The sequence below is a fragment of the Silene latifolia genome, chromosome 6 (genome assembly GCF_048544455.1).
Source record: "Silene latifolia isolate original U9 population chromosome 6, ASM4854445v1, whole genome shotgun sequence".
NCBI lineage: Eukaryota > Viridiplantae > Streptophyta > Magnoliopsida > Caryophyllales > Caryophyllaceae > Silene > Silene latifolia.
In genome coordinates this window covers 132,113,937-132,131,729 of record NC_133531.1, presented here as the reverse complement: position 1 = coordinate 132,131,729, position 17,793 = coordinate 132,113,937, and the positions used below count along the sequence as shown (strand labels likewise).

Here is a 17,793-nt window from a genome sequence, read left to right as displayed (position 1 = left end):
AGTATATGAAGCTGTCCATGTTACAAGCTACTATTTCTTATACTCCATATTTTTTTTATTTCTCCGTCTTAACATTAGAACAAGTCAATTATAATACCATTTGAGCATATAAGATAAATCTTTTGCATTTTCGGATACATTCTGTGTTTGTCTTATTCTAATTACTTGACTAGACTCATGCCTAAGACGGATACACCTGTCTTAAATAAGAATTTGGTAATTATAACTTGTTTTTATAATAATAATGATAATACTACAAGAGTCGATACTCTATTTTATACATATATTAATTTTTGCAGTGTTAAAATGACTTTTTTAAACAAGTTAGGCCAAACATTAAAAAGTTATCAAAAATACTTTTATTATAAGCTTAACCAAACACACCCCAATTTCTAGAAAATGAGTGTTTGGAAAAATACTTTTGAAAAACAAAAACTATATTCTAAAAACTTGGCCAAACATGCTCAAAGTCGAGTATAAATTCTCTATACTAATAGATCAAGTATGGATCGAGTCAGTCATGCGACTCGGATCTAGGCCCTGTTCTTTTGACCGAAATTGTCCAATCGAATCGAATTGAACTGAATCAACTTAATGGAGTCAATCAATCGAATCAACTTAACTTAATCAATCAATCAATCAATCAATCGAATCGAAATAAAATAATAATAAAAAGATTATATTAATAATAATAATAATAATACTACTAATAATAAATATTATAATAAAAATAATACCAATACCAATAATAATAAATATTATTATAATATTATTCATTAATAATAATATAAACTAATAATAATACTCTAATAAGATATATAAAAAATAAAATAGTAATATAATAATAAAGATAGTAATAATAATAATAATATATTAGTAATATAAATGATAACATTATTAATAATAATATAATATATTAATAATAATAACTAAAAAATAAATAATAATAATAATATGTCTAAAATAATAATAATAATTGATGGGGCATATTCTGCACCCGCTGACCAAGTCAACATATTGACCAAGGTCAAAGCTGAAAGACAACAAGTCAAAAGAAAAACGGCCTAACCGACAAAGCCTGTCGGCCTATCACTTGGGTCTCGGCTCGGCAACTAGCCGGCCGAAAGGCATATCTGTATACTCGCATCCAGTCCCCTCGGCATGGAGTCAACCAGGCCTGCCGGCCTGTCATGGGTCCCTCGGCCTTGTGTAAGACAGTCTTTCCACCTGCTACGCCACTTGGCCACTACGTGACAAAAGGTGAAAGTTTATAAATACTCCACATCTCTCATTGAGAAATCCACTGGAAAATCTGGTATAAAACTCCCTTATCTCTCTACAATATACTTTGCCAAGTTAAACATACAACTTATCTCTCTAAGTTTACTGACTTGAGCGTCGGAGTGAGTACGCTCAGCCCCAAGACGATCCCTCAGTTTGTTCATCTTTACAGGAAAGAGTGAAAGGAAGAGACGAGCAACGACATCATTCTGCAAGCTCAAGTGGTCACAATCCTGCTCCGGAATTACACCCGGAACAATTGGCGCCGTCTGTGGGGATACGTACTAAAAGCTAGTCACCTACATTACCAAAAAAAAAAAAAAAAAAAAAAAAAAAGCTCATTCAAATGAGCTAAGAAGATGTCAAAGCAACAAGAAATCAGTGAGTGAAGGAACCGCATTCTTCCAGGATGACACGTTCCTGTAATCTCGAGATTGGCGATCCCCACCGCCGAGTCACTGACACGACGCCTGGGATGCCGAAAGAGCCAGAAACACCGCTGCCTACCGACCAAGTCACTGTCATGGGAAATCTGGTCGATGCGGCCAAATTAAAGCTATTCCTGGACCTGATGGGTAGTACGCCGGTTACCCCTGTCACGACGACGGGGACGGCAGCGCATCCACAGGTGACCAGGGCCCATAGAGTGACCCCGAACAACTTGTCCGGAGCGATACAAGGAGCTGGGCGTGCAAGAACGCCAGCGAGCCCGTGGTGCCGTGGCGACCGAGTCCTTCCCCCACTCGCGGGAGGACAGCGTCGCCGCGCCGCAACAGGAGAGCCGCCGCCGAAGGAATGAAAGAAGTCCGACTCACCAAAGTCGGACAAGAAGCCCATCCCGCCAGAGGGAGATAAGCCGGACTAAGGTTGCGAGGAGCCGATCGCTGCGTGTCATTCGACACGTGGTCAGACAGCCCCTCAGTACCTATGTCCTAGAGATCCCTGTGCCGACTAAGCTGAAGCTGCCGCCCTTATCATACAAAGGGGATAGCGACCCGACCGACCATGTCGAGGCTTTCGAGTCGTACATGTCGGTATGGGAGCAGCCTGATGAGGTGTGGTGCCGAGTCTTCCCAACGACCCTGCATGGGATGGCTCAGAGTTAGTACAAGGGGCTACCTAATGGCTCGGTATACTGTTATGCCGACCTGAGAGAGAATTTCACAGCCCAGTATGCTTGCAACAAGAGAAGGGCCGTGGAAACATCAGATCTCCTAACTATCCGACAGGGGGATGACGAGTCCCTCCGAAGCTACGTGAAAAGATTCGACGCTAAGGTTCAGCAGATCCGTGAGCTGAACACCGAACTGGCGGCCTTCGCGCTAATGAAAGGCCTCCCGAAAGGCGAGTTCAAAAACGAGCTGATCAAGTGCGAAGACCTCAACTTAGACTCCGCCAGAAAGATGGCCGACCGAGCCGTAAAGGTGGAAGACTATCACAAAATCTGGGTAGGCCACAGTGAAGCTGGGCACCCAGAGAGGAAGAGCCGCCGGGACAACATAGATGAAGGTCGCCGTGACGGGAATAGGTCACGGCCTGAGAGATCTAATAGGAAATAAACACTCGGCGGGCGCGGGAAGTTCGGGACCATACTACCGAAGCGGTGCAGTAGTCTCACCCCCATGGTCGCCTCTCCACCGAGGTCTTTACCCTAAGCAAGAATGATGGACGAGAAGTGGGCAAGGCCCCCAAGGGGAGGGGGGACGGTGACACAAGCCGCTTTTTTGCGAGTACCACGCCACACCGGCCATAAACCGACAACCTGTCGACATCTAAGGAACGCCATCGAAGAGCTAATCCGAAAGGGGGCCTCGGCAAGTATATGTAGCTGGAGGCCCAGGAACAAGCGCCGACGGGCGAATAGAAAATCAGTTTTCCAACGGAAGGGAGTAATCCAGGTTGTCATCGGGGGAAACGAGAACGGTGGGTCAGCTAATGGGCACAAACGGCACCTAAATGAGTTATACCAAGCCATCAATTTTGTGCCTAAAACAGCGATCCCCGCTTCCACCATCCCCGATATAACCATTGGAAAGAAGGACTACGAGGGAATCGTCGACCCGCACAAATGACGACCGCTTGTAGTCCACCTGGATATAGCCAACCACTTGGTCAAAAGGTGCCTGATTGACACAGGCGCCTACACGAACATCATGTTCGGGGAGTGCTTTCTTAATCTCGGTCCTCAAGATTGGAGACACGAGCCCTCGTTAACCCGCTATACTGACTTCTCCGGGCCGGCTCGGTACCCCCAGGGTCAATCGGACTGCCGGTGATGTTCGGCCAAGCGGATGCGGCTAAAAATGTTTTATCTGAGTTCGTGGTTATCGATGGTTCGTCTGCCTACAATGTTCTCATAGGCCGGGTCACTTTGAGCAAGGCCGATGCGATGATGTCCATCCGGGCCCGACATTGATGTACGTCTCGGACCGGGGAAGCACAAAAGCTCGTCTCAAAGGACGAAAGATGAAATAGTCAATATCCAAGTGTCCGCCGGGGTGCAACATGCAATCCCTCAAAGTGGCGAAGAAATCGGAGAAAGGGAAGAGCCCATCCTTGCAGCAGGAGGGCGAACCGATGAATACTAATGTCGGCATGGTCGAAGGAGCCGAGACCGAGGAAGCGGAAATTGACCCAGGGCGCACCATAACTGTCGGTGTCAACCTGGAGCCAAAATTCAGGGCTGATCTCCTAGACCTACTGAGGAAGAACAAAGATGTCTTCGCATACTCAGCTGCCGAGATGCCAGGCGTGAGCCGGGAGGTGATCGTTCACAAGCTGAACGTACTCTCCACCGCTCGGCCGGTCAAGCAGAAGATGAGGAACTCCTCGGCCGAGAAGGATGAGGCCATCAAAGCTGAAATAGACAAATTATTAGCGGCGGGCTTTATCATGCCTTGTACTTACCCTGAGTGGCTAGCAAATGTTGTAATGGTGAGGAAATCGTCAGGGGCGTGGAGGATGTGTGTTGATTTTACCAATATTAATAAAGCCTGCCCTAAAGATTGCTATCCCTTGCCTCGAATAGATGGTTTAATTGACGCCACGGCAGGCTACACTATGCTAAGCCTCGCTAGACGCCTTCTCGAGGTATCATCGTGTATTTATGGCGAGGAAAAGATATGCGTAAATGCGCATTCATCACCAGTCACGGCACATTCATGTATAAAATGATGCCGTTCGGTTTGAAGAACGCTGGCGCAACTTACACTAGGTTGGTGGACAAAGTGTTCCAAAATCAAAAAGGGCGAAACATCGAGGCTTACGTCGACGATGCTATTGTAAAAAGCAAGTCTGACAGCGAGCACTTAGCCGATTTAGGCGAGACATTTTGTTCACTAAGGAAATATAAAATGAAGCTTAACCCAAAGAAATGTAACTTCGGTGTCCGGGCCGGCAAGTTCCTCGGCGTGCTTGTCAGCGACAGGGGAATTGATGACAATCCGGAGAAAGTCAAAGCAATACTAGACCTACCGGAGCCGAGAAATCGAAAAGAGGTTATGACGCTGACCGGAAGGATGGCGGATCTCGCCCGCTTCATCTCTCGGTCGGCCGACAAGAGCACTCCGTTCTTTAAAGTGCTGAAGGGGAATAAAAACTTTAGCTGGGGAGGAACGAGAGCACGGCTTTCGTGCAACCGAAAGCCCACCTTCCGACACCGCGACCCCGTCCGGTGCCGACGGGGGGAGACGCTATATCTATACTTAGCGATTACCTCGGCCACGGTCGGTCCGTAATCGTCGAGAAGAAAATAAGCGGAATACCCAATTTACTTTATCGCCATACACATCACCGAAAGAAATTACCCACTAATAGAAAAGGCGCCCTTGCCGTAAATGCGTTCTTGCAAGGAAGCTAAACCCTACTTCGACGCACATCCCGTGACGGTCTTAACCGACCAACCATTGGAGAAAGCATTAGAAAAATTCAAAAATCCGGCAGACTTATCAAATGGGCGGTGGAGCTCTCCGGCTTTGGCATTCAGTACAAGCCGAGGCCTTCGATAAACGGGCAAGCGCTTGCGGACTTCCGGCCGAGTGCACGTATCAAGAAGAATCACATCCCGGCGTGTGGGAAGTGTATACCGACGGGTCCTCCACGGCAAACGGCTCGAGCGCATCCTTATCATCGACCCTAACGAGAAACGAGTTTGAGTACGCCTTGAAATTTACCTTCTCGGCCTCAAATAACGAATCCGAATATGAGGCGGTGATAATCGGAGTCGAGTTAGCTAGAGCTCAGCCGGGCGGAGCATATTGTGTTGAAAGCAGACTCGCTCTTAGTGACTAATCAAATCCGAGGAGAGTACGAGACTCGAGACGATGGGATGGTAAGGTACCGGAGAGGGTAAAAGCGACACCTCAAAATTGAAATCTTTCCAAATACGATGCATCCCCAGTCGAGAACAACCGAGCCGACGCTCTCTCAAAACTTGCCGCTTCAAGCATAAAAATGTCACGTCGAACCGTGCTTTGGTGGATATCGAAATGCTAAAAGCATCACTGAGACCGTCGGCATGGTGGACGACATCAAAGCCGAGACGACGTGGATGACTCCGATAATGAAATACAAGCTGACAAAAGAGTTGGCGGAGGACCGCATCTCTGTCTCGAAGATAAGAAGGATCGCTGCAAGGTACTTAGTGTTCGAAGGAGAATTGTACAGAAGGTCCGTAATAAGACCACTCTTGAAATGTGTCGGCCCGGCCGACGCGGGCTTATCTTGACAGAGATTCACAAAGGCATCTGCGGACATCACATGGGGCGAGAACGCTAGCCCACAAAGCTCTCCGAGCCGGCTACTTCGGCCTAACATGCTTTGAAAGATTCCGGGCAAAAACCAAGAAGTGCAAGAATTGTCGATGCATGCTCCGTGTAATACATGCACCTTCCCGAGACCTGGAACTGGTGCATTTAATCCCCTACCATTTGCACAGTGGGGGATGGATTTATTAGGACCATTTCCGACGGCCTCCGGAGGAAGGAAGTACCTGATTGTCGCCGTTGACTACTTCACCAAATGGGTCGAGGCTGTCGCGGTACCTGCAAAGACCACGATGGCCGTAAGAAAGGTGATTTGGGAGAACATCATAACTCGTTTTGGGTTACCCCAAGTCATTGTATTTGACCACGGCCGAGAGTTTTGGAGCGACATGGTAATGAATTGGTTGAAAGAGCTCGGTATCAAATTTGCATACTCCTCCGTCTCCACCCTCGGCAACGGGCGGGAGGCGCTAATAAAACAATACTGAACGGGTTGAAGAAGAAGGTTGAAGATCTAAAGGGAAGATGGGCGGATGAACTACCCGGCGTCCTGTGGTCCCTTCGAACCATGGAGAAAGAAGCAACAGGGTACAGTCCATTCCACATAGTCTATGGGTCTGAGGCCGTCCTGCCAATTGAAGCAGCGGTGCCGACATTCAGAACGCAAACCTTTAACCTAGTCGAAAATGAAGAAGGCATGAGAGCCTCCCTAGACCTGGTCGAAGAAAGTCGAGATACGGCACGGCTCAACTTGGCAGTATATCAAAACCGAATGAGAAGAGCCTACAACCGTAGGGTCCACAAAAGGGACTTGAGAGTATGAGATCTAGTTCTGAGAAAGTCGGACGCAACCAACAAAGGAAACATCCATGGTAAGATGATGGCCAACTGGGAGGGACCCTACAGGGTGGTTGAAGAAATGGGGCCGGGGACATACCGGCTGACAGACATGGAGGGTGTGACTCTAATGAGCCATTGGAACACAGACAACCTTAGGAAATATTTCGTATAGCGGCGGAGGTGTCCGAGACTGTTGTGGGCACCCCAACGCGTGATTATATCTTATGAAGAGTGATCCAAGTTTTCTATCGAAATGCTTGTCCCCTCCGTAGTCGTACCAAAGTAGACGCCACGGCCAAAGCCGGGCAGTCACTACAAATGCAGTTGATACTCGCGAAAGCGACCAACATTCTTAAGAACGTATAAGTACAGTTGAGAAACGCAAATCTGACTGCCTCGGCCAATCCGGGAGTGACAGAGGAAGCGATCAATATGTCTATAGATACGAATGCAGTCGAGCCGTAACCTCGATTGCCTCGGCCAAAGCCGGGAGTGATGGGGGAAACGACCGATATGCTAACATGTTTACAACAGCAGTTGGAAAGCGCAAATCTGACCGCCTCGGCCAGACCGAGAGCGGAGGAGGAAGCGGCCGACATGCCAACATGTTGCTGAGCAAATTGGGAAACGTGAATCTTGCTACCTCGGCCTGTTCAGGTGCAGCAGAGGGCACGACCAATATGCTAAAAAACGTTTAAGTACAGTTGAGATACGCAATCTAATTGCCTCGGCCAAGCTAAAGGTAAAACGAAGAAAGCGCTCAATATGTTTAAAAACGTAAAAAGACAACTGAATGGAGGATGAGATCAAAGCCTCGGCCAAGCCGAAGGCAAATAAACAAACTTCATTGAAAATGTTTACAAGTAAGACAAAATAAAGTCGACGGCCGTCCCCATAGGGATAGCCTAAGCTCAACCTACCAAAGTTTAACAAAAAAGAAGGAACAACAAAAATTACAACATTAAGACATGAAGCGCCAAAAGGATGGCGAGGAGGAAAGGCTCAGCAGGCCCCCGTACAGAAGGCTGTCCGAAGGGCCAGTGAGTCTCGTGACGACCGCCTGTCTCCCTATGCTTGTTGCCGCTCGCCACCGGCAGCGGCAGCAAGATCACCGTCGGTGGACGGCCCAGGAGGACGACTTGGCGGCTTCATGTGCCTTTGCCTTCTCGGCCTCCTCTCTAGCCTCCTTCACCTTAGCATCATGGGCGCCTTGGCGCGGCTTCCCGAGCGGCCTTCACCGCCTTCACCTCGGCCGCGGCCTTGGCCTCCTCGGCACCGCCTTCTCATCCGTTTTGTCAAAATCTTGCCACGGAAAAGCGCCTTCAGGAAGGAGCTCCTTAATCGCATCCCTTGTAGCATCTTCAGCTTGGTCCCGGTACCGGGCACACATTTCAGGGATGATGACGGTTTTCAGCAGCTTAATATCCTTCTCCCTCTGAGCAAGGATAGCCTTTGTCCCCTTGTGTTCCTTCGCCTCGGCCAAATGCAGGGTCTTCAATCTTTCCCTCTGCTCAACCATGGCCTTATAACCGCCCTCAAGTTTGTTTCTCTCCTCCCGCAACTTAGCGGCATCAGCCAACGCGGACTCAACCTTAGCTCTTTCGGCCAAGACCTTAGCTCTCTCGGCCAGGACCACCTTCTCAGCGTCCTCCTTAAGCTTTCGCTCAGCGAGGAAGTCCTGCTTCGCCTTCCCGGCCTCCTCCCTAGAAGCGGCAAGCTCAAGCCTAAGCCATTTGAGCGTAGGGGCAGTTTGAGCCACGAGCTTTTTTTGCTCGATAAGATGAGTGCCGGCAACGTAAACCCACTTTACCAACCTTTTGGCCAACCTCATGCCATCCGCCCTGAGCTGAACAAAGGAAGCCTTATTGGACGAGGTGTCGACGGCGACATTTTTGTCGCCCATCTTCACAGGCTGCTTCTCCAATTGCCGTTTGGTGAAAGCAACAGCTGGCGATGGCTGATCTAGAAAAAACCCAGACAAAGCGTCCATGTCAACATTCATCGACATATCAGAAAGCCTATCATCAGGAATGCATAAGGAACCTACTAAATCCGAGCCATGGGTTAGATCCGTACCAGTCCTAGCCTTCTTGGATGGAGGGCCAACTGACCCCTTCTCTTTCCCTGCCTCGGTAACAGCAGCAGCAGGCGTTGTTTCTTTCCTCTTATGTGAAGGAGGAGGACCCTCCAGAACGGTGAGGTCCTCGTCAACATTGACGACCTCCTTATCTTTTTGGACTATGGGGATTGGAGATCGAGTTGGAGTTGATGTCGTAGCCGCCGAAGACGTTGCTTTTGGTCTCCTAAGCGCAAAGACGTTACGCCAATCTCGCTGAGTCGCCCCCACGTCCATTGCTTTCAACGATCGCTCCATGAGTTCGTGCGGGGGCCTCGCTGCGATCACGCGACGCGGCCTTAGGGTGCGCTTCAACAACTCTCTGTCCCGGTCAAGTCCCAACTTGCTTAGGATGGAGACAGAGAGATCCTGGCCAAATCGATCTGCAAGAAACAAAGCAGGAGTTAAGCGAAAGAAGTAAACCGAGGCTCAAATATCGAAGCATAAAAGCAAAGGTGGGCCTCATACCGACCCCACTCACCCGGGCCGAGGGCCGGTATGAGGCCGACGTGACAAAGCGGCTCATCTTGAAGGACGATCTGCGTCGGAGGCATCCATCCCTTCGGCGTGCCATCCTTCTCAGCCTCGAACATGCTCTTTGCCGTGTACTTCGTCGTCATTAAGATAAACCTTCTTGGCGTCCATCTTAATCTTATTACGGAGACATATCTTTCATGCTCCCCCCGACTCTCACAACGCAAATTGACGTGTGCTGGCGGGAAGGACCGGGCGGTGGATAGTCCTCCGGAACCTCGACATATACCCACCGCCCCTTCCGTCTTTGCAGGATGTCGCTTGAGACGGTCACGTAACCCGGCTCGGTCTCGCACGCTGTACCACCCCATGATGCCTTGGGTAGACAGTAGAAAGATGGTGGAGCCGGCAGAAAAGGTTCACCGTTGGGGCCTTCCCCTTAAAGAGACAAAACCATACGAAGCCAATAATCGTCCTAATGGCCAACGGGTGCAGTTGTGCCACGGCGACATTCATGGCTTTGATTATGGCCGAGACGTGTTTATTAAGAGGAAAACGGAGCCCATACTCCAGATGTCTAATATACACGCCTATACAACCTTCGGAGGGCAACAGACGCCTGATCACCCACAGGGACAATAATTCTATACCCCGCCGAAGTTGTAGTGGTCTTCGAAAAGTTCAGGCCGGAGGCACGAGCGAACTTGTTCGTCCAAACGGGATCAGGTTTAATCGAGCAGGCTTCGCCGTGCCACAAGTAATGCGGCCTCTCTGAATCAGATTGGGTCTCTTCCTCCTCCTCATCATCAAAATCCTCGAGATATTTCTCGACAATTTCAGGAGAAGACGACTTGCGACCCCCAAACCCTACCGGGGAGACAACCAGTGGCTCCTGTTCAGCGGGACGCGGCGGTTCGTCCCCCGGGGTTGAGGTACTAGGCGGAGCGTCAGCAGCAGACATGGTGTCAACGAATACTTAACAAATAAAAGTTGGGGAAGAATTTGTTTTTACCTTGAAAGAGAGTGTTACGCCGAGTAATGCTTCGGAAATTAGAGAGAGAAAACTCTTCGAAAACTAAAAAAGGAAATTTTTCTTGAAAAAGAAGTTTGCGCAGCAAAATGAGGGGCATACTGCTCTATTTATAGAGCAAAGCCCATTCAGTGGACCAATCCGAGCAAAGCCCATGCAGCGTCCACCAATCAATACCAGGCCACGTGTCAAGCATGCAGCCGCAGAATGTCAATCGACATACAGTGACCCATCTTCTGCGACACGCTCCTTGGTATCTACTTGCCAACGGCCAGCTGATCAACCAAGCTTGGCAGCACCGGCCGGAGGTAATCAAAAGCACGCGGCACTCTCAACCTTGGTCTTGGCCAGCGCCATTTCCTTTTCCACATTCGATGTCCATTACACAACAATGTGGAGGGGGGATATGGTACGGCCTGAACAGGACCAAGCCGAAGAAGAAGTTCGACATGCGCAGAATACGCTCAACACGCATCGAAGGTCCATACCATGGCATAGACTACGCTGGGGGAAAATTGAAGGGGCATATTCTGCACCCGCTGACCAAGTCAACATATTGACCAAGGTCAAAGCTGAAAGACAACAAGTCAAAAGAAAAACGGCCTAACCAACAAAGCCGATGTCGGTCCACTTGGTCTCGGCTCGAAACTAGCCGCCGAGAGGCATATCCGTATACTCGCATCCAGTCCCTCGACATGGAGTCAACCAGCCTGTCGGCTGTCATGGGTCCCTCGGCCGAGGGTAAGCCGCTTTTCCACCGCTACGCCACTTGGCCACTACGTGACAAAAGGTGAAAGTCTATAAATACTCCACATCTCTCATTGAGAAATCCACTGGAAAATCTGGTATAAAACTCCCTTATCTCTCTACAATATACTTTGCCAAGTTAAACATACAACTTATCTCTCTAAGTTTACTGACTTGAGCGTCGGAGTGAGTACGCTCGGCCCCAAGCCGATCCCTCAGTTTGTTCATCTTTACAGGAAAGAGTGAAAGGAAGAGACGAGCAACGACATCATTCTGCAAGCTCAAGTGGTCACAATCCTGCTCCGGAATTACACTCGGAACAATAATAATAAATATGTTATGAATAATATTAATAATAATGAATATATTAATAAAATAGTAAATATAATATAATAATAATAATTTTGATAATAATAATAATAATAATAATAAATATATTAAATATAAATATACCAATATAAACAATACGAATAAATTATTAATAAATATAATAGTACTATAATAAATATAATAATAAAAATAAAAATAATAATAATAATATAATAATAATAATAATAACAACAATAGTAAATACATTAATATAAAAATAATAATAATGATATCAATAAGAATAATAATAGTAATGTTGAAATAAACTAATATGAACTGAACTGAACTGAACTGATCTGAACTGAACTGAACTGAACTGAACTGAACTGAACTGAACTGAATGGAGCTGAACTGAACTGAACCGAACTTATTAGAACTGAAATTAAGTAAAAAAGAACAGGGCCCTAGTCTCTAAATTTAACTGTTTAAGTTGACTTGGAATCCCCTCAAACACAAAACCCACACTCATTTCATTTCTCTCATCAACAATGGCGACAACCCCCATCACTAAAACCCTAACAACAACCCTATTCCTCCGCCCTTCTCTCAAACGCCTCTTCTCCAACGTCCCAACCATCACTCGCCCACCTACACTCCGACCAACCCGACCCGCCCGTCCCACCCTCCTTATCTCCAACTCAACCCGGTCCCTCGTTCCGTTTTCCGCCACCCGGTTCGACTCCATCCGATGCCGGGTCAACTGGTCTGATCCATACTCCCTACTCAATAACAACAACTCGGGTGGGTCCAACTCCAGTGACCGCCCGCCTACGGACTTTAAGTCGCCTCCTCCGGGTTGTGATTATGCACATTGGCTTATTCTTATGTGTAAAAACGGTGACGAAGACGAGAGCAAACAGCAGATGATTGATGCTTATATTCAAACCCTTTCCAAAGTTGTTGGCAGGTTATAACTCATTTTAATGTAGATAGTTATTTTATGGAGTTGGTGTGATTGATTAATTTTAGGGTTTCTACCCCCTCCGTCGTGATTATTTGTTCGCCTTTAACTAAAATACCGCTCAGGAAGAATAGATAGGTAAACATGTGATTGGAACGGAGGGATTTATATACATTCTTGATGTTTTATTTTATTTTTGAAGTTGAGGGCTATGGACATCATGGGAATGTATTAGGCCTTGACGGAATTAAGTGGGCTTGAAAATTTGAAATTTCGGTTAAAATTATCACTTTTTTTTTGTCTCCTTTAGTCCTTGTTTACCTTAATGAAATACAAGTTTCCTTGAAATTTTTTGCTTCTGTATTACAAACTAGTTTTAAACCCGTGCAAAATTGCACGGATATGTATTTGGGCCAGTATTAATATTTTTGGATGTATATTTGTTTTTGCATTTCTATTGTACTTATCTAGTTGGTCTAAATTTACAATCTACATAATTTATGCTTAAATTTGTTACAAACACGTGTTGACATACACTGGTTTATAAGGAAATAACGTAATCTACTCTTGTAAATAAAAACTAGTTTTAAACCCGTGCAAAATTGCACGGGTATGTATTTGGGCCGGGAAGAATGTTTTTTGATGTATATTTGTTTTTGCAATTCTTTTGTACCTCTCTAAATGGTCTAAATCAACGATGTACATAATTAATGTTTAAATTTGTTAAAAACATGTCTTCATATGCACTGGTTTATAAGGAAATAACGTAATCTAATCTTGTAAATAAAAAATGCATACATACAAAACTTTACATTCGGATAAAAGAAATATAATCTAATAATCAACTTTAACAAATGCAAGTTATTCTAAAAATTGAAAAATTTCATGATACACTACATTAGTAGTCGTAGTAGAAGTACGCTTATCTGAGTCACAAATTAAAATTTTCAAGCCTTCTTTTCGGGTGACCCTGGAAAGTGCGACATAAAGCTGGCCATGACTAAACACTGGTCTTGGAAGATAGATGCTGACCTGAGATAAAGACTGGCCTTGACTCTTGTTTATCGTCATTGCAAAACAAACAATATGGGGAATTGTCTTCTCATCAAACGCACGAAATCTCCATCGGTGTCCGATGGAGTAAGTGTTAGTCGAGCAATATGCACTCTATCACCTTTATGACTACCAGTTAAGACAGTACATCTTATCACGCGTGCCCCCAGATCAGTCACAATTAGTCTAGTGCCGTTACACAACCCACGTGATTGATCAATGTTTCGCAGAAGCATCACCATAGCACCGACCTTCAACTTCACCTGGTGATTCGGGAGTCCGTCACATTTAATACTGTTGAGGAATTCAATAGAGTGAACGTCACCGCCACCTGTACCTCTGTCATCACTACACACCTCATCGGAGCTTAAATAAATTCTCTCATCCTTTTTAATAAGCGACAAAACATATTCATTTACTGATTCAACAATCTCGTGAGTAGGGACCAGGATTGCCCTTTGTTGGAGATATTCCGGAATCCACAATTGTGCTAGCAGATTCGGATAAGTGACATCTACTAATGTCTTAATAGGATTCGTCACATCCTGAATTAGTAAGTCGGCTGGTAATTCTAGATCAACTTCTCCATCATTTTCACCGCCTGCTATACAATCTCCAATCTCCAAGAGCCATTCGAAGAATTTTCGTAACTCCTCAACATTGTCAGTTGAACTACCAACTTGCAATCGCATATTTTTGGTCAATCTAAGTACCTATAAGTGGTATACGTTTTAAATTATATAAATACAGTACGACAAAAATAATTTAACTAAGACTCACATAAAACGGTAATATTGATATTTAAAGAAAGAAATATATATACCTTGCAGAAAGACCATAAATACGATGAACACAGGGATGCAGCGACAACATCTGCTCTACTTCCTTTTGAAACAACCGGTAATGTCTGTCTAAAATCACCCCCGAATACCACAACTTTCCCACCAAACGGCACTTCAGCATTTCCCACGTCCAAAACACGCATAACATCTTTTAAACTTTTATCAAGGGCCTTAAAGCAATGCCTATGAGTCATCGGTGCTTCATCCCATATTATGAGTTTAGCATGTATCAAAAGTTCAGCTAAATCACTGCCGGGCTTAATTCGGGAGCATATGGAATCCTCCGTTACATTAATGGAAATTCCAAACCTGGAATGAGCCGTTACACCACCTGGTATCAATGTTGCTGCAATTCCACTTGACGCAAACAATGACGACAATATCGCCCTTACTCTCACGAACAGCACACAAGGCTCTCCAAAGGAAAGTTTTCCCAGTTCCACCATATCCATAAACGAAGAACACCCCTCCTTTCTTATTTAAAGCGACTTCCATCACTTCATTATACACCATTAACCTCTCGCTCAGTGGTCATTGAAGATAATCAATCTCATGTTCTTCACTCAAGGACTGTCTATCGTATGACAACGCATCCATGACTAAACTATTTCGATGATGTGTCGTTGCAGACATGTATGGGAACGGCATTCCCTCAAATCGACGAAGTGAACTACCATTTATTTGAAGAGAATTTTCAATATCAATAAGTGCATAATTTTGCAACTCTTCATCGGTAAGTTTGTAAATCGTGGTTAAAAAAGTTTCAATATTATCTATGTGATTTTATATACTTGCAAAATCAATTAATAGAATAGATGAAGGTAAGAATGCGAAATATGAAGAATTGTTTTAAAGTTGTTCTAATTAAAATAGCGGTAAATGTTTACTATTAAATGAAGACACACCTTGATTGTTAAGAATAGTGCGTTGCCTATGAAGGATGTCGTCCGATAGCAGTTGCCAAGTTTCGTCCCGCACTCGCTCGGCATAGACAAAGTGCCACAAAATAATAACGTCGCGAACAAATTTCTCGTAGAAGCGGACCCAATCACCGCTTCGTTGATAGCTGCAATATACTCTCGATCATCACCAATTAATCCCAATGCATAACATGCTTCTCTAAATGTCGGATGAACAAACTGATTCACAGTCCTAATATCCTCAAAACATTTTGGTCCCTTAACGTGATTCAACATTACTCTCATGAAATACAATTCACCACATTGCGGGGGAACGTGAACCAACCTATCAATTGTAAATCCTTTTTTCCTAAGGCTCCATTGACGAAGTTTCTTTTTCCAAACAAATTTGGTTGGAAATTCACAGTACAATAATTCTTTAGCAACCTGCATCTCTTCTACTGTCGAATTATTACAGCCCATCCAATTAAGAAATTGTGACACTCCGAGCGAAGTCTTTTCTACGACCTCATCAACCCAATCATCATCGTGGAAGACAATAGGTTGCTCATCCGGAAGATGGTATTGTAGCCTTTCAACAGCAGGAGTTATGTAGTCAATATCAAACCCAAAAATTCTCCAAGCGGCTTCACATGCTGAGAGATATCGATAATTGTAAAACCTCTTAATCTCATCAAATCGACCAGGGTCCTCCTCATTACGTCGTGTATAAGACGACTGCATGGTAACTCGATCAGAGCCCTTGTTAATGTACTTAAATAGGTACTTTATGGATCTAGATTGATTACACCATTCGACATTGATATGAGCCCGATATTTCAACAACAACTGAGAGTTATATGGAATGACAAAATCATTTCCCAAGGGCACATCATCTTTAATCACCGTAACTCCTTCCTTGCTTCTCTTGTATATAGGGTACCCATCACCGTCAACCGTTGTTCTCTCGGTGCACGGCTTTGGGTAATATTTTGAGCACTTGCCTCACACCATGCACGGACATGAGGGCTTTACTTTACCACACAGTCCATGAAGCATATACTCGCAAACAACACTATGTAAGACGGGATCTGTAGTCGGATCAGGAATCTCCGCGAAAATGATTTTGTCAACATCTACGGCTGTAGGAAATTTGTCCTCCCGATGTAGGAACAATACTATATGGGCATGAGGGAGTCCACGTTTTTGAAATTCAATAGTATACACGACTGCAAAAAACACGTTCATAAATGTCATTAGATTTTTCTACAGTAATGCTAAAAAAGCAAACGATATATTAAATTAAAAGATTAGCAATTGGTAGTACCTCCTCGCGCTCTTCCAAAAATATGTCGATCCTTTAAGTCCCTAATCAACTCATCAAGCTTCATTTTAAAGACGCGACGATACAATATCCGGACGATCCTCGTCGCAAGCCTCTTTAGAAACAAATCGTACTATTTCCGGCCACTTTGGATTACAGGTGAAAGTGATGAATAAATCTTGATAACCAGACCACTTACAAATAGTCATGGTATCGAGGAAATTTGCTTTTTTTCCAGTTGTCACCTCCTGGGAAAGAAGAAGGCACGATAAACCGAGTACCCGCCGAAGATGGCTCAACATCTCCTCTTCCAACAAAGATTTGAGAGGTTCTTATAATTATCAACTCAAAGTCGATCTTGGTTAAAACGAATGAAATTGAGCCTATGCGATTCGACCAAAGATATAACAATCAACTAAAAATTGGTGGAATGCCTTACCGGATAATAAGATCGTTGGAAATTCAACATCTGGTGGTCTCTCTATAAGATGATAAGCAAACCACTCCCTACACGTTGTTTCTTCACGTGGTTGGTCACTCCTGCTAACACCAATAGAAGAAGCACTATGTAGGATACCCGGCCTATACCCATCTTCTCTGGATGGAATTAACAAAGGATATTGTAAGGGGGTGTATAAAGGGTGCAACTCGGATATCCGCCGTAAACCACCGCACGACCTTCTCACAATAATATCTCGCTTCTCCATATGTGGACCAATATCACCCTCAATTAAAGCCGCTACCTCTGAAACTGTTGGAAGATTGTAAGTTCTTCCATCACTTGATCTCCTTGAAATCAGTTTGATACTCACTTCACTGTCTATATTTTCAGTCAGTCTATCCCTAACCTTCCTAAATGTCTTTGCAATTGTATTGTGCGAGTCAATCATATTTTCCAACAATCGTATTAACTCGTCATTGAACCTTGATGGATCCCCTGGACTACAATTAAAAATAAAATTATTGCCTACGAAAAATATTATTATACAAAAAAAGTTTTTTACGGAAAGAAAATATATTTACCTAATTGCATTTTTTCGATTTTGAACTTCCTCTTCCGTGTCATAAATGTAAAGTTGACAGAACTTTGGCCTTGCATCTCCTGGGCCGGTACCAAAGTCCCTATCCGATGGCAATTTTGACCTCCCATCCTA

The 17,793-nt window shown here is 45.0% G+C and overlaps 2 protein-coding genes across 2 annotated transcripts; both read right to left on the bottom strand.

Annotated features, from left to right (window-relative positions):
* Positions 1-13,588: 13,588 nt before the first annotated feature.
* LOC141588699 (uncharacterized) lies at positions 13,589-14,862 on the bottom strand. The gene is made up of 2 exons (XM_074410128.1): positions 14,398-14,862; positions 13,589-14,287 (listed from the first exon to the last, which is right to left on the bottom strand). Exons 1-2 carry the CDS (start codon positions 14,860-14,862, stop codon positions 13,589-13,591), a joined length of 1,164 nt encoding a protein of 387 aa, XP_074266229.1.
* An 85-nt stretch (positions 14,863-14,947) lies between these two features.
* Positions 14,948-17,529, bottom strand: LOC141588698 (uncharacterized). Its single transcript, XM_074410127.1, has 4 exons — positions 17,079-17,529; positions 16,351-16,544; positions 15,440-16,164; positions 14,948-15,086 (listed from the first exon to the last, which is right to left on the bottom strand). The coding sequence occupies exons 1-4, from the start codon at positions 17,527-17,529 to the stop codon at positions 14,948-14,950; spliced, it is 1,509 nt and encodes a 502-aa protein (XP_074266228.1).
* Between the last annotated feature and the right edge of the window lie 264 nt (positions 17,530-17,793).